Below are 24,297 nucleotides of genomic sequence, written 5' to 3'. Positions count from 1 at the left end.
ATTTTTTTTTTTAATGTCTAATAACTGCCCTTCCATTTCCAGAATCAGGTTTGAGGTCTGCCCTCTGTGCCCTCGCTGGCTTTCAGAGGGAAGCACTCAGTACCCTATATCCGTAGACACACTTATCACTATACCCCAGCCTCAAGAGCCGCTGGCTGGACATGAAGCTCTCACAAGCATCTTTTAAAAGTTCTAACAGACCCCACTCTCCTTGACAATTACAATCAATACCAGAGGCTAGCCCCAGGCCACAGTTTGAGATGAGAACAATAAACCAAGGGGTGAGAGGTAGTGAATATTCATTCATTCATCTATTCAAAAGAATGAGTGCATACTCTGTCCTTAAGAAATATGAGCCATTTAATGACTCTTCCCTGTTTCCTTACATCCTTCTCACTTTATGTTCAACCCACATCAGCTTTATTCATGACTGTAATCCCAGATCCAGCCTGATGATGACACTCAATCTGCACTCAACTCACATTTGTTGACCAGAGAATCCAAGTGAAGAAACAAATATGCAAATTTAATCCTCACAACAATTCTGTTTAAGTATGATTGCCCTCCCGCCCCCCAGTTTTACAGATAAGGAAACAGGCTCATAGAAGTAACATGATTTCCCCAAGGTCACACCGTTATACCAGTCAAAGCTGTGGTTTTTCCAGTAGTCATGTATGGATGTGAGAGTTGAAGAAGGCTGAGTGCTGAAGAATTGATGCTTTTGAATTGTGGTGTTGGAGAAGACTCTTGAGAGTCCCTTGGACTGCAAGGAGATCCAACCAGTTCATCCTAAGGGAAATCAGTCCTGAATATTCATTGGAAGGACTGATGCTAAAACTGAAACTCCAATACTTTGGTCACTTGATGCAAAGAACTGACTTACTGGAAAAGACCCTGATGCTGGGAAAGATTGAAGGCAGGAGAAGGGGACAACAGAGGATGAGATGGTTGGATGGCATCACCCACTTGGCAGGAGTTTGAGCAAGCTCCAGGAGTTGGTGATGGACAGGGAAGCCTGGCGTGCTACAGTCTATGGGGTTGCAAAGAGTTGGACACGAGTGAGCAACTGAACTGAACACAGCTAGTAGTGGAAATTCAAGTCTGGTCTTTCAACTCCTGGCACTATCCTAATCAGCCCCAACCCAACGGTCTCCAGCCTACAGCCCTGAATGGAGATGGGGGTGGAGGCAGAGTGGAAACCCAGGAAGTCTGATTGTGATAGTTGCCTCTAAGGGATTTTTGGGTTTTGGCAGCTTCTGGGAGATTGAGAGCTGATTATTTCAGCATCTGGCATATCTGAGGCTGGAAGGAACATTCCAGAAAAAGGTTCACCCAATAAAAAGCCCCAAAAAGCAAACAGGGATTTCCCTAGCAGAGGGGAAAGGCAGTTCTAGTGGCCAGTAGAGAAGCAGCAGCCACCAGTCTTCCTTAGGTGGCCTTCCTCAGGTCTTTTCTGCCACTTCTCATGAGACACAAAGGCAAGGGCAGGATGATGGTCCATTAATCTCCTTCCCCAGGGTCTAGGCACCAATTCTTGTCACAGAGCCAGTAAGGGGAAGTGACATCTAGGAGTTTGAGAGGCAGGGAAGTGGGGATCTTATGATGCAGGCTTCCATATTTGTTTTTTAAAGCCTGGTTTAATTAGGGGGCCTGCATACTGTTTCCATCACCTTTCAGCACATCTTTTAGAAGGAGGGGGAAATGGGTGTATTTAACCCGCACAGGTGGGTGCCTGTGAGCAAGGGCCATCCATCAAGCAGTCAGAGCTCAAATGCAAAATATAAGCCCTGTTTGCCTAAAGCCAGGTGGCGGAGGAAGCAAAGCAAAGAAACCATCAGTTTGAAAGCCTGCCTGGTTTTTTTTGTGTGTTTTTTTTTTTAAACACCACCCCTCAATCAACTCAAAGCTGAGTGCCCTGGGATAATACTCCTGAGACCCGAAACTAACGCCTGGGTTTCACAAACAAGTTTGTATTTAAAAAAAAAAAAAAAAGGAAACTGATCAGAAACTCTGAAGACCAATGTACAGTTGTGCTTTTGGTGTTTTTTGTTTGTTTGAACATTCTCCATTCTAAAACCTGGAGAGAAACCAAAGTAATAAATACAAAGCTGAGTGAGATGGTGGGGTTCAGCCATTTCACAGGGCACAGGACCCAGAAAACTACACCCCAAGACCCCCTGAGTTTGGTCAAAACCCTATTTCTGACATTCTTCAGCCACCTGTAGACATAACATCACAGTCTCCTTGTTCTCACACTCCCATGCAGCAAATTTCCCACGAGGCCAATGTTTAAACCTGGCACTAATAATATCCCAAGCCTCCATCTTCCCGGAATGTCCAAAGGGAATGAGGCTGCCTCCCTAAATCCTGGTTGCCTTTTTAAAATCACAAAGCCAGTTCCCTGAAGTTGCATGTTTTTACCAGAAGGGCACTTTCATCCTGGGGCAAGTCCACAATGGGTTGGAAAGAGACCTTATGGTCCAAAAAGGCCAAAAAAATTAAACGTCAGGAAATCTGTTGAGTGGGGCTAGGTGTGTGTGTTTCTGTGCGTGTGCTCAGTTATGTCTGACCCTTTGGACTATAGCCCGCCAGGCTCCTCTGTCCATGGGATTTTTCAGGCAAGAATACTGGAGCAGGTTGCCATTTTCCCCTCCAGATGATCTTCCCCACCCAGGGATTGAACTCAGGTCCCCTACATTGGCACATGGACTCCTTACTACTGAGCCACCAGGTGTATAGACATAAACAGAACTGGAACCAACGTCATGAGCGCCAGGATTCCAGAGGCTGCTTCTCCCATCAACACCACGAGCTACAGGCTCCTTCCACCTCCCACCGGGTCTGGTCCACCTCCCTCACCACCAGCCCCCGTCAGGGTCCAGGTCCATCACCACCTCTGCTCTCCAGGGCACACAGGGAGGAGGACTTCACAATGCACAGGAGTTCCCCAAATACACTTTCTTTTTTTTTTTTTTTTTTGAGATTGAGAGGAAGAAGGAATGGGAGAAAGGCCAGCTGTTGATCCCTGAGCAGAGTATGGAATTGCCTTATGAGGCAATTCCTGTTTCCTCATCTCAAAACATAAATAACAATGGTGCCCACCGACATAAGATTCAATGAGGTGAAATATGTGATACACCTGCCCCAGAGTCTGGTTCAAAAGTGAATAGGTGTGGCTATTAATAATAATATAATAATAATATTTGTATTATTATGTAATAATATTATCATGTAAAAATAACAATATCATGTCAGATATAAGGACTTGGTGGTGGGGGTGGGGGATAAAAACTAGACTAGCCCACCTTTGGTGTTACCAGATGTCTTGGTGAAAGAAAACAAAGTGACCAATACTTGTGTCGCAACACCTCACACACAGATGTACACACAGTTTCTAAACTTTGCCCTGAATTCAAGGTTCAGTCAACTTTGCCTCCTCCCAGAAGCCAGTCTTTGCTCCCCACTGATACCCATCCCTGCCCACCCACACTGCCACCTAAGTGTCCATAGACCACAGTGTCCTCTAAGCAGGTCCTGGGACATTTCGGGACATTTCTCATCAACCTGCTGGAATGGGAAATACCAAGGGTAATGGTGGGGTATTCCTTTAAGTCCTCAATCACTCCTGGGGTCCAGCAGGGCCCGGCAGAACATCAATCTGAAATGGGCCAAGTAATGGGGGACCCACTGCAAAATCAAGCAGACAACACTAGATTTTTTTTTCCTTTTTGACCCAATAGAAAGCTCCACACAACACAGACGAGCCTCAAAAAACCAAATATGTTTAATCAGTCAAGCTGCAGTTTGTCTGTTTAAAAAAAAAAAAAGTCGCCTACTGTTGGAACAACTTCCAAAGTTAAAAAAAAAAAAAAAAAAAAATATATATATATATAGCATGATTGCTGCATTTTTCACATGGCCAAAGACTGGAAGAATAAACAGTGAACTCCCTTAGGGGTATTGTGGGTGAGTCCTTTCAAAAAATGTTTCTTTTATTGTTATGATACTCACCCAATCAACTAAATCAAGAAGGAGAAAGTCCTTTGGTAGAAAATAAGCACCTGGAGATCAGTGAAACCAGAAGAGAAACCAACCTTTCCTTGCTCTCACTCCCGGGCAAAATGAAACAAAGCAAAATCTAGAATCCTGATTATCACTGTGATAAGACCCAGAAGTACACTGTGTCTGTTTTTCATTCCCTAAGTCAGGGCTACCAGGCTTTAAAAAAAAAAAAAACACCAAAAAACCACACATACACACACACAGGCCTGCGCGCCGCGCGCACGTGCCACTATTCCTTGGGGAAACAGTGCCTGTATAAAAAAAAAACTTCATCTCTATGAGCAAAAGCCACAGCCTAGTAACCAAGAGAGGACTCCTCAGTCATTCCAGAGATGTTGAATGGGGCCTGGAAGTCAGAATCTAGATCAGATTCCTACTTTGACCCTGGGGCCAGTGGACTCCACCCTCCTGAGTCTCTCATTTGCTCATCTGTAAAAAACGGGAATTATCACCTCCCCCACCACCCTCTTCCCACACATCAGGTTTTAGACGTTGGAAAGGACAGACTGTCTTAAAGTGGTCAGGATAATAAGGGACACACTGAAGACCCCTAATAAGTGTCCCCCATAACTAAGTCAACCATACAAGACAGCCCCTCAAACCCAACGCTTTATCCTGGCAAAAGTTTAGATCCCCGCATCTGTGTAATCTACAAAGGGTGTCACCTGAGCCAGGAAAGACGGTGCTCGCCCAGTTCGCTCGCCCCGTCCAGCCCGCGGGCGTAGGAGCGCCGCTTCTCCGACCCTGCCCACTCCCACCCCACCCGGCTCAGGGACACTGGCGGCGCGCCCTCACCTCTGCCTAGGACTCGCCCTCTCTCCAAGTTCCGCCGGGGCACGGTGAACGTGTAACTCTCAGCACCAAAGCCAGGAATGCAGGGCTCCGGCTCCTGGCAGAGCCACGATGACACCTGGGGTAGGGGAAAGGTATGAAACCGGGGTGACTTGGTGAGCGGGGGTCTCCTCCTACCCACATCGAAACCAACAGCGCCTCCCTTCCCTCTGCTGGCAACAGGACTGTGGGAGGGGTGGGCCCACCCACCCCCAACCCCCCACCCCCTCCATTCTCCCGCATTTCCCCCATCCCCATTTCCCCACCCCCATTTACCCCCATTCCGCCACCCCCATTTCCCCCCATTCCTCCCCACAGGGCAGCCAGCCAGCCACGTCAAACTCTTTCATTCAGAAACCTGTGGCCGCCAAGCCTCCAGGACTTCTCAGGAGGGAAGGCTGCTGGCTCACCTTTTCCAGCCTCAGCACCCCTTTCCTTTCAGTCTCCTTTTCAATTTCACTGGAGGCATCTTTACTCTTCCCAATTCCACTCTCCCTAGACCGCGGGTGCTCCAACCTCTTTACACCCTTCCTTATCCCGGGTGGGGGTGGGGGGTGGGGGGCATACCTATTCACTATCCTTTACAGGGTAGGTGCCTTTATCTATTGGTTCCGCTTTCCTTTCCTCGTTCCCACTACTCCCAGCTCCGCCCGGACTTACACCAGGGCTCCCCATCCCATACCCCGACGCCCACCCTGCTCCATGCCCTCTACTCCCCGCCCGTCGCCCACCCGAGTACCCGGAGGCTGCAGTGAGGCGCGCCCCTACCTCTGGCATTTGCGGGAGGCCGTCCGCAAAGCCGCGCTCGCCCTTCACCCTCACTGGCTCCCTCTCCCACTCCCTTCCCCATGGAGTCCTGAGCGCGGCGCAGTTTCCGGGCCATTCAGGCCCTTTGGACCCAAACTTTTTTGGAATAAGAGGAAACAGGGGACGACAGGAGAAGAAGAGAGAGGAGTTTGGGGGCTGGGGCGCGGCTTATGGAGCCGGAAAGCATCCCGCGCAGTCAGGGGACCCAACGTACCTGCAGCAGCAGCAGGAGCGCAGAGAGGTTGCGGCACCGAGGGCCCATGGCAGGCCGGGCGGGGGCTGAGTAGGATCTAGCTGAGTTGGATCTAGCTGAGTTGGGCCGGGCTAGAGTCTGGCAGAACTTCTACGAACTCACAGGTGCTTTGAGGCTCCGGACGCCAATGAGCTGCGGGGCGCGGCGGGAGCCAGGTGAGCCTCGACGGTCCCGCCCCCGGCACCAGGATTGGCTGAGGATGCACCTGCCGGCCGCAACCAATGAGCGGCGAGGCAAGGCCTCCGCTTCCTCCGCGGACTTGGGCGGACGCTCCGCCCCCGATCCCGCCCCGAAGCCGCAAGCAGACCGGGTGACCTGAGAGTAGTCAGAGTAATGCAATAGTAGGGGCTCCACAATTCCTATTACCATTAGGTTCGAATACCAGCCTCGCAGTGGCTCACGAACATCTGGGGCCAGAGAGGATTTTACCCTTTAACTACTTCTGTCTTTTAAACTTCAGATCTCCATCGGTCCTTGTCGACAAATCAGTTCACTGGGCAGAATCTTCCCTTTCAAAGCCTCAGTTTCTTCACCTACTAAATGGTAAAATAATCACAAATGCCTTCTTGTGTTGTTGTGAAGTTGTCATACAATTAATTAAGACCAATGTTTCGTGCACCACAAAAGCACTATGCAGATGTGAGGGACAATAATAAGTAACGATTGATACTGGGCATTAAAAGTTACTGTGCCACAGGCTCTGTGCTAAGCATTTGACATTAACCATCTTATTTCATTTCATCTCAAAACAACACAAGAGTTGTGCTATTATTCCCATTTAACAGAGGGACAACCCAGGCATAAAAAATTTGAGGCCAGTAGGAAGTAGCAGGGGGCTTCCCTGGTAGCTCAGATGGTAAAGAATCTGTCTACAAGAATAACTCGCTTCAATGTCCCATGCAAGGGACATTATCTTTCCTTTTACGCTGGGTTCGATCCCTCGGTCAGGAAGATCTGGGGAAGGGAATGGCAACCCACTCCAGTATTCTTGCCAACAGAACTCCATGGACAGAGGAGCCTGGTGGGCTACAGTCCATGGGGTCACAAAGAGTGGGACACAACTGAGCGACTTTGAAAGATACAAGACTGGAACCCACCTCCACAGCCCGTTCCATTAGCTTCACCTCATGTGGCTCCATATAATCTTCTGGCTGGAGCTGCAGGTTTCAATCTGTCCTTTAATGTTGACAGGAAGAGATCCATCAGAGATCAGCCAAACCTGTCATTTGCGAATAACTCGCTTCAATGTCTCATGTAAGGGACATTATCTTTTCTTTTACCCTTGAAGCATGATCAGAACTACAGTGTGTTTAAAAAGAAATGGTAATTATGTGATATGATGGGGGTGTTAGCAATGAGTTAGGTATGTGTTAACTAAGTGTTAGTTATTATGGTAGTAATCATTTTGCAATATATGTGTCAAATCAACATTTTATTTTTGATAAATTTATACAATGTTATATGTCAATTACATCACAATAAAGCTGGAAATGCTGAAGAAGGGACAGACTACCCACTCCAGTATTCTTGGGCTTCCCTTGTGGCTCAGCTGGTTAAGAATCTGCCTGCAATGCAGGAGACCCGGGTTCAGTTCCTGAGTTGGGAAGATCCCCTGGAGAAGGGAAAGGCTACCTACTCCAGTATTCTGGTCTGGGGTTGCAAAGAGTCAGACACAACTGAATGACTTTCACTCACTTACTCAAAGCTGGAAATGGGTTTCCCAGGTGGTAAAGAATCTGCCTGCAATGCTGAAGACCCAGATAACCTGGGTTCAATCCCTGGGTCAGGAAGATATCCTGGAGAAGAGAATGGCAACCCACTCCAGTATTCTTGCCTGGGAAATCCCATGGACAGAGGAGCCTGGTGGTTACAGTCCATGAGGTCACAAAAAAATTGGACACGATTGAGCATCTAACACACAAACACACAAAGCTGGAAAGATACAGTAATAACAACAGTAACAAAAACTACAGTGTGTAGCTATGTGACTTTGGGCAGGTCAGGATTTTCATCCGTAGAAATGGGTCCTTAGGAGCTAATATAAGAAAATCACTGTGGCTTTCCTGGTGGCTCAGTGGTAAAGAATCTGCCTGCCATCGCAGGAGACACAGGTTAGATCCTTGATCTGGGAAGATCCCACGTGCCTCGGAGCAACTAAGCCCTATGGGCCACGACTACTGAGCCTATGCTCTAGAGTCATGGAGCCGCAACTGCTGAAGTCTGTGCATCCTAGGGCCTGCGCTCTGCAGTAAGAGAAGCCACTGCCAAGAGAAGTCCGAACCCCACAACTAGAGAATAGCCCCCATCAGCACAATTGGAGAAAAGCAATGAAGACCCAGCACAGCCAAAATAATAATAATAAAATAAAATTATAAAAAATATAATAGAAGGCTGAATAATATTTTTTTTTACTTGAATAATATTTTTTTAAGAAAGAAAATCACTAAGCAGAGTACTTGGAACCTGGTAGCAAATGCTCTGTCAGTGCTGAGTGTGGAGGTTGTTCTCTAGAAAGAACCAGCCCCGATCCCCTATGCTCATGGGGAAGACCATGTTTAGAATATTTCACCCAGAATTAAAGCTCAATCTGAGCCCACTGTGGCTACTTTCTCAACCCCAGAGAAGGGGCACTGTCTCAAATCAAGACATTGTTTCAGGTCAGTACAGCTCCCTAGCCCCGACCTGTCCCCTCCATTTAATGGGCTCCTGAACACACGCCCAGGCCATTTGGATTTCTGCCTCTTAACCCACCAAGAGGTTTGGAGGATAAAGGCTCCAGTATTTCCTTTCCCACTGGGGCTCCAGCAGGACTGCACATTAACCAAGATAATGGAAATACAGAGAGGCGTTTCCCCCATGGGGTGGCTCATCCGTTTATTTTTTTTTCCCTCAGTTATGTAAAAATTCATATTTTATACCATCGCTTGGCCCAGGGAGCCTTTAGGGCTTTGCTTTCTTCCTCTCAGCAAGCCCTGGCCTTGCAACTCCACAGCGGCTCTCATCGACTCCTCCATTAAACTCTGATAATTCAATATAAAGGATTTTAGAGAACAATTAGAGGCAGTGAGGACAGGTTGGGCATGAGCTTGCTTCAGACTTCTCGGCAAGCCCTTCTCCAAGCTCCAGGGAGTGGGCTGCCTGCCCTCAGCTGTCCAGGATGAGCCAGGGTGAACAGGGGACCCACAGGGTGTCCCTGTGGAGACAGGGCATTGTGCAGCCCTCCATGAACTGCCTCAATGTCTTCTTCCTTCAAAAAAGGATACTTCATTGTGAGGCTCAAATAAGCGAAGGTGAGCCTCTCCTGCCTGACCTCAGGCTGATGGAGGGTTCAAATTCCTGCTCTGCCACTAGCTGGGTAGCATGTCCAGTTTCAGTTCCCTCATCCATAAAATGGGGATGTAGGTAGCACTTAATTCACAAGGTTCTTGGAAGTGCTAGTGAAGTCAGCTATTAGCTCTCTAGGCTCAATGCATTCCCCTCTCACCAGTGAAGTTGCTCAGTCGGACTCTTTGCGATCCCATGGACTGTAGCCTACCAGGCTCCTCCATCTATGGAATTTTCCAGGCAAGAGTACTGGAGTGGGTTGCCATTTCCTTCTCCAGGGGATCTTCCTGAACCAGGGATCAAACCCAGGTTTCCTGCATTGCAGGCAGACGCTTTTCGTCTGAGCTACCAGGGAAGCCACATTCCCCTCTAGCTTCCAGGAAAAACCGTGAGCCCCCATGAATATGCCTCACCCCCAGGCTGGGAAAATCTCTTTCATGGGGGCTGTTTAGTCATTTAGACCTGCCCAGAGTCATTCGCATTTTAAAGAAAGCACTGGGATAATTCTTTCAAAGGCAGGAAAACCTTGAAACTAGTTAGTAAACTCCACCCAGTGTTCTTTACCTGGTGTCTGTGGGTGGGCGCCATGGGGTGAGAGGTCCTGAAATTCCTGAGATTGTTAGCAATCTTTTGGTGCAGGAGGTATGGTCCATGGCATTCATTAGCTTCTCAACTTTGGGGAAGAAAAATCAAAATCTTGGAGTCAAGGTCTCTCTGAAGGCTGGTCCAATGTAAATGGTAGGATTTCAGGCATCAACCGGGAAAACAAATGTTGAAAGGGGCCTTGCAGGTACCACCTCAGGCGGACAACAGACCCTACTACTCCTGGTGCTAACCAGGCTTTCATGGTTGGCATGACCAACATCAGATTTCCTTAGTGCCTGCAGGGTGTGTCTCGGAGGACGTTCAGTTCCTGGGTGTCCTGGCAACTGGTCACTCTGGAGGCTAAAGATTAACTCCCCAGGCAGTCCTGCCCCTTTCATCTTCTGGCAAAGGGGTGATGATAACGGCACTCAAACTGGGAGGGGCACCTCTCCCCGGCCTCTACCAAGAGGAGCCCAACCCCCTAACCCACTGGGGAGGAACCCCAGGGAAGATGGAATTGCTGGGGACTGCAGCTGGATCAGGCTTCCCATTGAGTGGGGAGAGGAGGCTCCATACCAGCTCTCCCTGGGTCTCCTGACACCTCTGCTGGGCTGCTTGCTGGCAGGCAGGGGAAAAAACTGGATATCCTACTTCAGTCTCCTGTTAAAATGTGGTAACTGATAAGGGTGCCACCTCTTCCAGCTCAATCTACAAGAAAAATTTTTATTTCAAACACAAGGAAAATAGTATAATGCACATCAGCATATAGTATAATAAACCACCATGTATCCATCATCCAGCTCCAAAAGTTATTTTTTTGCAATTTGTATAATTTTGTAACATGTGAACATTGTATCAAATCTTGTTTCATAATTTCATCCTTGAGTTTAAAAAGAAAATTGAGACTATTTCTTATGGGAATTTGCTGTATGATTCAGGGAACTCAAACCGGGGCTCTGTGACAACCAAGAGGGGTGGGATGGGAAGAAAGGTGGGAGGGAGGTTCAAGAGGGATGGGACATATGTATACCTATGGCTGATTCATGTTGATGCTTGGCAGAAACCAAGGCAGTTCTGTAAAGCAATTATTCTTCAGTTAAAAAAAAGAAATACATTGCAAATTGAAAAAAAATTAAGACTATTTTTTAAAAAGTAGTTTTAGGTTCATAGCAAATTTGAGTAGAAGATACAGAGATTTCCCAAATACCTCCTCCCCACATGCATAGCCTCCCCATCAACAACCCCTACCATAACAGTGCATTTATTAAAACTGATGTGTGTGTGAAAGTCACTCAGTCATGTCTGACTCTTTGTGACCCCATGGACTGTATAGTCCTTGGAAATATCCAGGTCAGAATACAGGAGTAGGTAGCCTTTCCCTTCTCCAGGGAATCTTCCCAACTCAAGGATCGAACCCAGGTCTCCTGCATTGCAGGTGGATTCTTTACCAGCTGATGAACTGCCCTAAAAATTCACTGTGTCCGGCCTGCCTGCTCATCTCTCCCTCTTCCCAACTCTGGTCAACTACTGATCTTTTTACAGTCTCCAAAGTTTTGCCTTTTCCAGAATGTCATGTAGTGGGAATCACAAAGTATACAGACCTTCAGACTGGCTTATTTTACTGAGTGATATGTATTCAAGGTTGTTCCATGGCTTTTCCTGGCTTGATAGCTAATTTCTTTTTTTAGCACTGAATAATATTCCATTGTTGTGATGTACCACAATTTTCATATCCATTCACTTACTGAAGGGGATCTTGCTTGCTTCCAAGTCTTGGCAATTATGAATAAAGCTGCTACAGACACCTATGTGCAGTTTTCTGTGTGGATGTAAGTTTTCAACTCCTTTGGATAAATACCAAGAAGCATGGCTGCTGATCATATGGTAAATATTTGTTGAGTTTTGGAAAAAAAAAAAAAAAATGGCCACACTGGCTTCCAAAGTGGCTGCATCATTTTGTATTTCCACTGGCAGTGAATGCGAGTTCCCACTGTGCCGCATCCTCACCAGCACTTGGTGGTGTTAGTATTCCAGACATTTTGGGCATTCCAATATGTATGTACTCCTGCATTTTTATTTTTGCAGAATATTTAAAAACAAATCTGAGATAACATAATTTCCCCTGTAAATATTTCAGTCTTCATCTCTAAGAACATGACCATCATCCAATTAAGTCATAATGCCTGATAAAATTCCCAATAATTTCTCAATATTGTCCAAAGGCTAAAAAATGTTTTTTTAAACAACTTAAGAACATATATTTATTTACTTATTTGGCTACACCAGGTCTTAGTTGTGGCACTCAAGACCTTTATTTGTGGCATTGTTGTTTAGTTCTTAAGTCATATCCAACTCTTTTGTGACCCTGTGGGCTATACCACGCCAGGCTCCTCTGTCCATAGCATTTCCCAGGCAAGAATACTTGAGTGGGTTGCCATTTCCTTCTCCAGGGGATCTTTCCAACCCAAGGATCGAACCAATGTCTCCTGCCTTGCAGGTGAATTCTTTACCACTGAGCCACCAGGGAGTTCAGTTCAATTGCTCAGTCATGTCCAACTCTTTGCAACCCCATGGACTGCAGCACGCCAGGCCTCCCTGTCCATCACCAACCCCTGGAGTTTACTCAAACTCATGTCCATTGAGTCGATGATGCCATCCAACCATCTCATCCTCTGCCGTCCCCTTCTCCTCCCACCTTCAATCTTTCCCTGCATCAGGGTCTTTTCCAAAGAGTCAGTTCTTCGCATCAGGTGGCCAAAGTATTGGAGTTTCAGCTTTAGCATCAGTACTTCCAATGAATATTCAGGACTGATTTCCTTTAGGAAGGACTCATTGGATCTCCATGCAGTCCAAGGGACTCTCAAGAGTCTTTTCCAACACTACAGTTCAAAAGCATCGATTTTTTGAGCCACCAGGGAAGCCCCATGCAAACTCTTAATTGCGGCAGGTGGGATGTGGTTCCCTGACCCGAGATCAAACTCCAGGCGCCCTGCATTGAGAGCGTGGAGTCTTAGCCACTGGACCACTAGGGAAGTCCCTACAGTATTTTTGTATCAGAATTCAAGCAAGAGTCACACTTTACATTGGGCTGTATGTCCCTTGCATCTCTTCATCTTTGTAAAAGTCTCCCCATCCTTTTTTGTCCAGCTTTTTCAAAGTATAATTGACTGCATGTATTTCAGTAGACAATTTGACATTTTGGCATATACAAATACTCAGAAACCATAGACACAATCAAGAAAATGAACAGATACTTTTTCGTTTGTTTGCTTCTGTTCTGATGTAATTCCAGATTTTTGTTTGTTTGCTTGTTTCTGTTTTGATGTAATTCCAGATTTACAGAGTTTGTTTGTTTTTAAGTGGCATTTAATTTTTTAAGATGCCAGGTCATTTGTCCTGTTAGAGGTCTTGCATTTTTATATTTGGTTGAATGCATCCTCAGGATGTCACTTACCATGTCCCTCTCTCCCATATGTCATGGAAACTGGTACTCAGATCTAGAGCTTTGATTTGAGTTAGATTCAATTTTTTTTTTTTAGGCAAAAATATTTCATAACTGGTATGGAGTCCTCCCTATAGCATCACATCAGGAAGCAAGAAATTGGCTGACTCACTTTTAGGATACCAAGATTCAGCTGGTGTCAGCTGATCCTTCTATTTTCACATTCTCCACCAGCCTTTCACCTTGTGGTTTTAGCACCATGGATGATGGCTGCCCATATCTATTATACCATTAGGGAAAACAACAAACATTTATTAAGCACTTCCATGTGCCAGCTACTCTGCTCAACAATGAGGACACAGAAATAAACAAAATATGCCCTTAAGAAACTCATAAGGTGACAGATGCAGACAGGTAAACATTCATCCACTTATTTATTAAATATTATTTGAATGCTAACTAGGTACCAGTATCATGCTAAATGCCAGTAATTATAATATAGTGTGTAAGAAAAGTGACAGCTACCATTTGTCAGAACTCACGATACTCTAAGTCAACATACAGCACTTTGGGGGCTCTCACTACACCCATTTTATACATTTGGAAGCAGAGGCTCAAGGGGTAAAGAGGTCTGCCCAAGGTGACATGTTAACTGACAGAGCTGGAATTTGATGGGTTCAAAGCCTTTTCATCTCCATGCTGTACTGCTGAGATCAGGGCAGGTTTTTATTTCCAGATGCCATTTGAAATGAGAGGCAAACCTTGCTTAATTTAGCAAGAAATGGTCTGTCAGTTGACCTGACATTCCAGACCCCAGGGTGGCAAATACTGGTTTTTTGGGCTTCCCTGGTGGCTCAGACAGTCAAGAATCTGCCTGCAATGTAGGAGACTGGGGTTTGATCCCTGGGTCGGGAATCTGAAGAAGGGCATGGTAACCCACTCTAGTATTCTTACCTGGAGAATTCCATGGACACAGGATCCTGGCAGGCTACAGTCCTTGGGGTTGCAAAGAGACAGACATGACTGAGCAACTAACAGTTTCACTTTTACTGGTTTTTTAGCCAGGCTGGAGCTTCCAGTACATGAGGAGTGGGATAGGGGTAATATTGAGAGCTGGGTCCTGGATCGAACCATATGGTCCTCCAACTTGCCCACAGAGCAAAAGATATTCTCCCCATTTTGCAGAGGAGGCAACTGATGCTCAGAAAGATGAACAGTGAGGTCATGGCAGAAGCAGGCCTCAGGTGGATGCTCTGGCTTCAGGACCAGTAAAGCAAAATGGTTCCCAGCACAGATGTTAATGCCTCTCTGCCTGGGTCTGAATCCTGCTCTTCCCCCTGCTGGCTCTAAACCTTTGAATGAGTCACTTAAAACACTCTGGACCTTAATTTCCTTATCTGCATAAATGGGAACACTATTAATAATAGCACCTACCTTGTTGGGCAGCTGTGGGAATTGGGTAAAATAACCTAGGTAAACGTGGAAGGCAGGAAGCCCTAAGTAAACATTCAGATCAGATCAGATCAGATCAGATCAGTTGCTCAGTCGTGTCCGACTCTTTGTGACCCCATGAATCACAGCACGCCAGGCCTCCCTGTCCATCACCAACTCCCGGAGTTCACTCAGACTCACATCCATCGAGTCAGTGATGCCATCCAGCCATCTCATCCTCTGTCATCCCCTTCTCCTCTTGCCCCTAATCCCTCCCAGCATCAGAGTCTTTTCCAATGAGTCAACTCTTCGCATGAAGTGGCCAAAGTACTGGAGTTTCAGCTTTAGCATCATTCCTTCCAAAGAAATCCCAGGGCTGATCTCCTTCAGAATGGACTGCTTGGATCTCCTTGCAGACCAAGGGACTCTCAAGAGTCTTCTCCAACACCACAGTTCAAAAGCATCAATTTTTCGGCGCTCAGCCTTCTTCACAGTCCAACTCTCACATCCATACACGACCACAGGAAAAACCATAGCCTTGACTAGACGAACCTTTGTTGGTAAAGTAATGTCTCTGCTTTTGAATATGCTATCTAGGTTGGTTATAACTTTCCTTCCAAGGAGGAAGCGTCTTTTAATTTCATGGCTGCAATCACCATCTGCAGTGATTTTGGAGCCCAGAAAAATAAAGTCTGACACTGTTTCCACTGTTTCCCCATCTATTTCCCAGGAAGTGATGGGACCAGATGCCATGATCTTCGTTTTCTGAATGTTGAGCTTTAAGCCAACTTTTTCACTCTCCTCTTTCACTTTCATCAAGAGGCTTTTTAGTTCCTCTTCACTTTCTGCCATAAGGGTGGTGTCTTCTGCATATCTGAGGTTATTGATATTTCTCCCGGCAATCTTGATTCCAGCTTGTGTTTCTTCCAGTCCAGCGTTTCTCATGATGTACTCTGCATATAAGTTAAATAAACAGGGTGACAATATACAGCCTTGACGAACTCCTTTTCCTATTTGGAACCAGTCTGTTGTTCCATGTCCAGTTCTAACTGTTGCTTCCTGACCTGCATACAAATTTCTCAAGAGGCAGATCAGGTGGTCTGGTATTCCCATCTCTTTCAGAATTTTCCACAGTTTATTATCATCCACACAGTCAAAGGCTTTGACATAGTCAATAACGCAGAAACAGATGCTTTTCTGGAACTCTTTTGCTTTTTCCATGATCCAGTGGATGTTGGCAATTTGATCTCTGGTTCCTCTGCCTTTTCTAAAACAGGCTTGAACATCAGGAAGTTCACGGTTCACATATTGCTGAAGCCTGGCTTGGAGAATTTTGAGCATTACTTTACTAGCGTGTGAGATGAGTGCAATTGTTAACTATTATTATTTCCACATTAATGAAGCTCAAGGAGGTTGACTTTTCTACATGAGCAGCAGGATCGCTTGGTTCACTGAGAGAGGGGGAGCCCATGGCTTCGGGGTTCCATAGCTGGCTGGGTGCCTCCTCTTGGCACAAACACTTCTCTAGCTGGTCTCTCAGATAAGGTGCTACAATAAAAAAATAAAATAAAAAGATAAGGTGCTACAGAAGAGCTAGAGAATATAAAACCTCAAAATAAGGCTCCTGCCTCCCACCTTCAAGCACAGAAGGCCCCATCCCTCCTCTCGGAGCCAGGGACCTGTCCACGTGATGAGTGGAGAGAGAGCTCTTTCTAGTCTCGCATCCACGTGGAAAAGACCAACCCTCTCCAGGACCAGCAGCCAGAAAAATCACTCTGTGCCACTTTGGGCCTGGCATAACCTTAACCAGTCAATCTTAAAGGAAATCAACCCTGAATACTCTTTGGAAGGACTGATGCTGAAGCTGAAGCTCCAATACATTGGCTGCCTGATGTAAACAGGTGACTCACTGGAAAAGACCCTGATGCTGGGAAAGACTGAGGGCAGAAGAAGAAGGGGGAGACAGACGATGAGGTGGTCGGATGGCATCACTGATTCAATGGACATGAACTTGGGCAAACTCCAGGAGATGGTGAGGGACAGGGAAGTCTGGCGTGCTGCAGTCCATGGGATGGAGAATAGTCCATCACGACTTGGTAATTGAACAACAACCCTAATCCTAACCCAAAAGTTCATTCAGGTTTTTCTGTAAGATATTATAGGAAAGCCTGAACGAACTTTTTTGGCCAACCTAATACCAAACTCCAGGAGGCAGCTAGAGCAGTGTAGGGAATTGACCTTGTGACTTGAAGCAAAATCTTTCCTTCCCCAAGTCTTGGTTTCTTGTCTGTAAAATGACTCAGTTGGCTTGGCTGAAAAGATCCTTTAGTTTTCTTCTGCCTCTAAAAACTCTGATTTTGTGCTTTTTGAGACTGAGTCAGTGAGCACTGTATGTGTGTGTGTGTAGCATACACACATGTGCTCACCTACTCATGGGTTCATGAAAGGAGTGCATCTTGGTTGTCCCGGGCCCAACAGTTCTCAGAGAGAGTACAAGTCTTGCAGGAAGGGAAGGTGAAGCCGACCAGACAGGAACCAGACTGTGGCAGTTGGAGAGACAGCTTCCTGCAGGGGTGGAGACCAATAGAGCAATAAAACCTGGGCAAAGAGCAAGGTTTTCACCGGAAGTCTAAGAGAAAACTCCAGAGTTCAGACTGAGGATGGGGGTCCATAATTTTCTAGAAAGACTCTCCAACATTTTAGAGCACAGTCATTCATTTACTCATTCATCCATCCTTTTATTCAGTAGACACTCACCATGTGCCTAGTGCTTTGCTGGTGAGGGAGGTGCCCCCCCATCCTCAGAGAGCTTTCAGTCTGGTGGAATACGACAAGGGAACCAGGTATTTATGATCCAAGGCAATAAGCAAGGATGACATTAATATTTAACAACTGGTAGAACCAGGCCAATCAAAAATGAATACCAGCCAACACATCAACACACCAACATAAGGTCCTCAGTCCTCCTGCTGGGCCAGCTTTACCCTTTCAGTTGCTGGGTCGGGTCATGGGGAGGCGTGGGGGCGCGGGAGGGGCTGGGGTTTGGGGGCCACTTGAGGGACTCAGGGAAGCAGCTGATTACCAACTGATGTGAAAAATTTTCAATACTGTATTTTAGCCACTAGAATAGCCATATCAGTGATCCTGGTTGGAGGATAGCCCTGGTGATAATGATTCAAGATTAACAAGGCCCATGAAGAGAAGGCACAGGGGCTCAGGGAAAGCTCTGTTGGGGGAGTGACATTTAAGTTGAATTAGCCAGAGTGTGTTTGCCTGGGCAAGAGGAGGAGAGCTCAGCATTTTCAGGTGATTCGGTTTTGCTGGAGGAGAAAGAGGCGGAGATTAGACCCAGAAGGCAGGTAAGGAGAGTGTGTGTTGTAGGGTTCGGGGTAGGGGCCATGTTAGTCATGCTCAGTGGCTTGGACTGCATCTCTGGAGCAATGGTGAGCCATTGAAGGATTTTAATTAGGATCAGGGGAGTCACCCGATCCAGTTTGCAAATCCCCCAGGCAACACCAAGGAACCCATTTTTCCAAAGACATGAACCAAGGCTCAGGAAGGTTAAAACACCTATCAGATGATATGCCGCAGGTGGGATATAGTATAAATAGAACTGCTCACTTCTGGGTCCCCTTTTCTATTGAATACCATGTGTATCAGAGGCTGCCCCTTTTGTATGGAGCTTTAGAGTCAGCAAAGCAGACTAAAGAAACTCCAGAAACATATGAGCCTAAGTAGAAAAAAAAAAAAAATTTGAGGGCTTACATACTAAAAAGCACATGATGGGTGGACTTCAGGCATGGATAGCTCCAGGTGGTCAAATTATGTCATCATAGAGCTGTCTTGCTCAGTCTTTGCTTTCCTCTGTGTTGATTTTCTTCTTAGATTCTTCTATCAAGGCAGAAACAGGCTACTAACCCACCAGTTTAGCAATCCTAGCCACTAAATACCATACTTTTCCAATAGGTACAGCACAAGTCTCAGGTTTCACTTTTACGCCCTGACTTGGCTTATGTGAAGACATGAACCAAGCCTGTGGCCAGAGAGATAGCTAGGTGGTTCTGATTGGCTAAGACCAGGTCATGTGTCCAGCCCTGGCATGATGCAAGAGGAATCAGCCTTCTAGGACCACATGGACTAAGAGCAGGGGAGGTGTGGTCCCCTAAAGAAAAATGATGGTGCTGTCATCTAGAGAAGAGTGAACAGATACTAGGCACATAGAAACTAACATTTAAGCTATAGCCTGATTCTTCAGCATTAGGAGGAGGCTGCTCACCTGGGGGAGGGTGGTCTTCTCTGACCAAGGAACTCAAAAAGGTGGGGGGCATGGTCTGCCTGGTGCCTGCTCCCTGGGGCAGGAACCCTGCCCCTCTGCAGAGCTCCACCTTTCTAGAGCCAGCCAGGGAGCTCCAGTCCAGCTTGGAGCCCCCAAAACCACTTTCCTTCCTCTTAATTCCAAGTTTTGGCCTGTGCCTGCTGGGGCTTGGGTTGGAGGCTGGGTTCCCTGCAGATGTTCCTCTTAGTAGACAACTTAGTCATGATGTGACCGAAAATTTTTTAAAAGTTTAAAAATAAAATTTAAAAAGCCAAGAGCACAAAGATAGATGCTGAGACTGTGTTTGCAGTAAGGTCTCCCCCCTTGTAAGCCTCTCCTTCCCCCACTCTGTCCCTGGTGAGACTTGTTGCTGGGCTGTGGTTTACACTACAGAACCCCCCAAAAAGCAGAATTGGGTAGTGCTTAAGAACACAGACTCTGGAGACAGGCTGTTTGGGCTCAGATCTGAGCTCTGCCATTTAATAGTTATGTGCAAGTTATTGACCCCATGCCTCAGTTTCCCCACCTATTAAACAGGTTTGCTGGTGCTGACAGTAGAACCTCACATGTAGGGTTGTCTAGGAATCAAGTGAGCTAGTACCTGTTCAGACCAATGTCTGAATAAGCAATATTGCACAGAATAAGCAATATATATATATCTAAAGGGTGGCTATTATGTGCCACATCAGCTGCTTTGAATTCCTTTTAGGAGACCGAGGACAGGAGGTCTGTCCTGGAGGACAGGGCCTGGTCTGGCTTGCTTGTCACAATATTCCTGGTGTTCACTGTGGAGCCTGATCAAAGCAGGCCAAGGTAAATAACTACTGAATGAATAAATGAATGAATGATTGAATGGCTAGTACCATGGGAGCAAAGACCATCAGAATCTAGGCTGGCTGTGTGACCTTAGGTGGTTAGCTTCCCCTCCTGAGCCTCAGTCTCAACCTCTGTAAAACAGATCAGATTAGCCAGTGTTACTCAGACTTTTCCAATCAGGACTCCCGTTTATATTGTGCTGGGACATACACACACTGAAATTGAAATTTTCACAAGATAACACTTACTTTCCTGTGTGCAATATACTCTGATATATTCTATTTTCTTCTGTTTTACTCTATTTTACCCTTTTTCATTTTTTAACAAATACAATCCTGACCCAATGAATAGATTTGAAGTCTCACTAACTTCTGGAGACCTACAGTTGAAAAACTGAACTGGATAAAAGCATGGTCATTTCTGACTTGGACCCTGATGATGTTATAAATCTAAGAAACATCATTTGATTTTGTGTGATGGTTAAGAGCTTGGGCCCTGGCAGGAGAGGGCTGGGTTCAAGTCCAGGGATACTGACCTGTGCTGATCTTGTTAAGTTATTAATATGTAATCTCTAGGTGCCTAGGTTTCCTTCTTAATACAATGGAGGTAAAAATGACTCTTTCCTCTTAGGAATGGTGTGAGGGTTAAGTGAATTGATACCTACAAAGCACTAAATGCTTCTAAATTCTCCATGAAGAACTTTTAAAAAACATTTTTGTTACTTGAAAAGAATATCTATAACACTTTGTGGGTAGCCTTCAGAGAATCAGACCTCAGAAGATATTTGTGCATTTTTTGGAGGTTATAAGAGCATTCCTCTCCCTCTCTGGGAAAAAAGACAACTGAGTTTTCAGGAGGGGAAGGTACTTGCCCAAGATCACCAGCAAGTCAGAGACAGAGCTTCAGGCCTCAGATTTTAAGGAGGTTCTACAAACTGTTGATTCCAGGGAAAGCAAGGGAAACTCCCTTTCCTCACCGCTCAGAATCCACAGATCTCAAGCCTTCTTTCTTTTTCTTTGCATAAACCTTTTCCCCCTGTTTTTAGTTCACTGATTTCTAAGATGTCAGTGTTCACTCTTGTCATCCACTGCTTGACCACATCCAATTTACTTGATTCATGGACCTAACATCCCAGGTTCCTATGCAATATTGCTCTTGACAGCCTCAGACTTCACTTTGACCACCAGACACATCCACAACTGAGTGCCAGTTCTGCTTTGGCCCAGCCACTTCATTCTTTTTGGAGCTATCAGTAATTGTCCTCTGCTCTACCTCAGTAGCATATTAGACACCTTCTAACCTGGGTGGCTCAACTTCTGGTGTCATACCCTTTTGCTTTTTCATACTGTTCATGGGGTTCTTCTCGTGGCAAGAAAACTGGAGTGGTTTGCCATCCCCTCCTCCAGTGGACCACATTTTGTCAGAACTCTTCACCATGACCCATCTGTCTTGGGTGGCCCTGCAAGGCGTGGCTCATAGCTTTTGAGTTACACAAGCCCCATTCGCCACAAGGCTGTGAACCAGCCTGTAGAAGGGCATCTATCTTTAAAACACTGAAGTATGTTCTACATATAGTAAAATTCACTCCTTCTGGTGTGAAATTTCGTGAATTTTGATAAACATATACAGTATGTATCGACCCCCCCCAACTCAAGATATAGGACAGCTTCTATCATGCCAAAAATTTCCCTTGTGCCCTTTGTGGACAATCTCTCCGTCCACCCCTAGTCCCTCCAGCCACTGAGCTCTTTTCTGTCTTTTCTGATAGTTTTGCCTTTTCCAGAATTACTTCTGAGATTCATCTATTTGGTACATATATACATTTTTGCTTAGCAGTATTCCACTGTACAGTTACCACAAATTGTTTATCCATTTACCAGTTAATGGGCATTTGGGCTATTTCCAGTTATGGGTTATTATGAATAAAACTGCTGGGAATATTCGGATGTCTTTATGTGGACATATGTTTTCATTTTTCTTGGGTAAATATCTATGAATAGAATCGCCGAATCAGATGGTTACCATATGTTTAACTTTCCAAGAAATTGCCAAACTGTTTTTCCCGAAGTGACTATGCCATGCTGTTATGCCATCAGCAGTGCATCAGAGTTCTAGTTGCTCCACACCAGTGTGGGCACTCTTAAGTTTTAGCCATGTAGTGATATCTTATTGCGGTTTTAATTTGTATTTACCAGAGCACCTGACCTGTCTCTTGAGAAACCTATATGCAGGTCAGGAAGCAACAGTTAGAACTGGACATGGAACAACAGACTGGTTCCAAATAGGAAAAGGAGTTCGTCAAGGCTGTATATTGTCACCCTGCTTATTTAACTTATATGCAGAGTACATCATGAGAAACGCTGGGCTGGAAGAAGCACAAGCTGGAATCAAGATTGCCAGGAGAAATATCAGTAACCAATGATGATTCAGCACAGCCATAAATAAATTAAAAAATTTTTTAAACATAATCAATTAATCAAATTGAAAACTGGGCAGGCACAGACCAATGATACAAATGTATCATGAATCCAGGATTATGATTCATCTAATTCTCAGCATATGAGATGCATTAAAAATTAAAAAGGAATTCTTCCTCTCTGAGCCCCAGCCACTCCATTCCCCTCCCTAAAGACAATCACTGTTACCACTTTTCTGTATTTCCCTCAGAAATAAACAACCTTACTCTACCTATGCTATTAGTAACTGTGTTTTTACTCAACAGCAGTTCATGGACAACCTACCACATCAATAAACACAGATTTCTACTAGCATTTTAATGGCTGCATAATTTTCCACTACCTAAGGTGCCTATATTTTATTAAACTAATTCCCTTTTTGATGGACCTAGGTTTCCCGCCCCCTCCCCCACACCGGCTCCTCACAGTGTTTATTCTCATAAACAGTGTTATGGGGAACTCCTTTATATACATGACTTTGATGAATTGTATAGAGAGGTCTTTAGGGCAAGTTTCTCCAAGTGGAATTACTGGGTCAAAAATGATGTGCATATTTCAGGATTTTGAGCCATATATTGTGCCCACCAGCAAGGAGAGAGGTCTGGCGGCTGGCCTGGTGCTGTAAGGTCTTTTGTTACTGAAGCTACACCAGAGGTTATTCAACAGCAAAGCCCTATTAACCATTCCCAGGACCTCCCTGTGGGGCAGCAGGAAATGGGACGGCTCCTTGGACAGAGGAGAACAATGAGTCTTTATTAAAATGCAACTCACCGAGAATGCTTTATTAGCACAGATCTTGCCCTTGCATTTGGGCAACTCTCCGGGACTGGTGTGGGACTGTGTCCTGAGGAAAGATGAGCAGGAGCCCAGGGTGTGCCCGGCTCCTTAGTGCCATACCCCACTTCTGGTCTCTAAATTATACAATTAATAATGTGCCATGGGGAAAAGTTAGCATGAGAGTCAGATGGCCTGGGTTAAAACCTTTGTTCCTCTGCTTCCCAGCTGTGTGACTCTGGGCAAGTTTAGAATCTCTCTAGTTTAAGTTTGCCCTTCCCTAAAATTGGGGTTAATGCTACTTAGCTCATGTCTGTTTTGACACATAAATGAGGTTATATACATAAAGTATTTAAAACACACTTGGCTGGACTTCCCTGGTGGTCCAGTGGTAAAGAATCTGCCTTCCAATGCAGGGGACATGGGTTTGATCCCTGGTCCAGGAAGATCCCACAAGCTGCAGAGCAACTACTGAGCTAGTGCTCTAGAGCCCGCATGCCATAAATAGAGAAGCCTGGACACTGCAATGACAAGCCTTTGTACCGCAGTTAGAGAAAGCCCGTGTGCCCCAACCAAGACCCAGCACAGCCAGAAAAAAAACAAACAAAAGCGAACAGTTGGTGAGGAAAGTGCTGTGTAATTATGAACCACCCCTAGGTACCCGCCCTTGGCTAGATTCACAACCCCTTCCCTCAAGTCATCCTCAGACTGGTGGGGGAGATGGAAGCTTTTACAATCCAGGGTGATGAGTACATTAAGGTAGATGCCAAACCTGGAAGACTTCCTGGAAGAAATGTCATCAGGGCAATAACCAAGTCACTTGTAGGCTAAAGGAGAGGCAAAGTGGCTTTGAGAGAGGGACCAGCCAGGAATCGGAAAGATGGGTTTCAGAGAAGGTCTTGGATTTTAAGTCAGCAATTTCTCAGCACCAGCCTGGTCCCAGGTACTGCATTCAGTGCCAGGGATGAGTGCGGGTTGGAGATGATCAGGCAGAGACCCTCAGTAAGCTTACTCTCTAACTGGAGAGTAAAACATGAAGCCTAGTACAAGCGCTGGACTCTGATGAAATCTACTAGAGGAAGGAACAGTGTCAAGAAAGCAACTAACTCTGAGACTCCAGGATTGTGAAAGAAAGGGTTTGCAGAGGAAATGCTTGCACGAATTGATCAGATTTGAGGGGCGGAGGGAGTGCAGAGTCGAG

At 45.7% G+C, this 24,297-nt stretch overlaps 2 protein-coding genes across 2 annotated transcripts in view; both read right to left on the bottom strand.

Moving 5' to 3' along the window:
- Positions 1-6,082, bottom strand: part of LOC147353474 (cadherin-1) — a 72,638-nt gene extending 66,556 nt beyond the window's left edge. The window contains exons 1-2 of the mRNA XM_086351462.1: positions 5,915-6,082; positions 4,858-4,972 (exon numbers count right to left, since the gene is read on the bottom strand). Of these exons, the coding sequence (XP_086207588.1) occupies positions 4,858-4,972; positions 5,915-5,962 (163 nt within the window). The 5' untranslated portion in view covers positions 5,963-6,082. The remainder of the gene's footprint in view (positions 1-4,857; positions 4,973-5,914) is intronic.
- A 7,637-nt stretch (positions 6,083-13,719) lies between these two features.
- The window catches only part of CDH3 (cadherin 3), a 156,555-nt gene continuing 145,977 nt past the window's right edge, over positions 13,720-24,297 (bottom strand). The window contains exon 21 of the mRNA XM_086351458.1: positions 13,720-16,283. Coding sequence (XP_086207584.1) covers positions 16,272-16,283 — 12 coding nt within the window. The 3' untranslated portion in view covers positions 13,720-16,271. The remainder of the gene's footprint in view (positions 16,284-24,297) is intronic.

The sequence above is a fragment of the Bos grunniens genome, chromosome 18 (assembly GCF_055505025.1).
Source record: "Bos grunniens cultivar Pamir isolate PY7600 chromosome 18, Bosgru_T2T1.0, whole genome shotgun sequence".
Classification (NCBI taxonomy): Eukaryota; Metazoa; Chordata; class Mammalia; order Artiodactyla; family Bovidae; genus Bos; species Bos grunniens.
The sequence above is the reverse complement of the archived record's forward strand: the minus strand, read 5'-3'. Positions and strand labels throughout refer to the sequence as shown.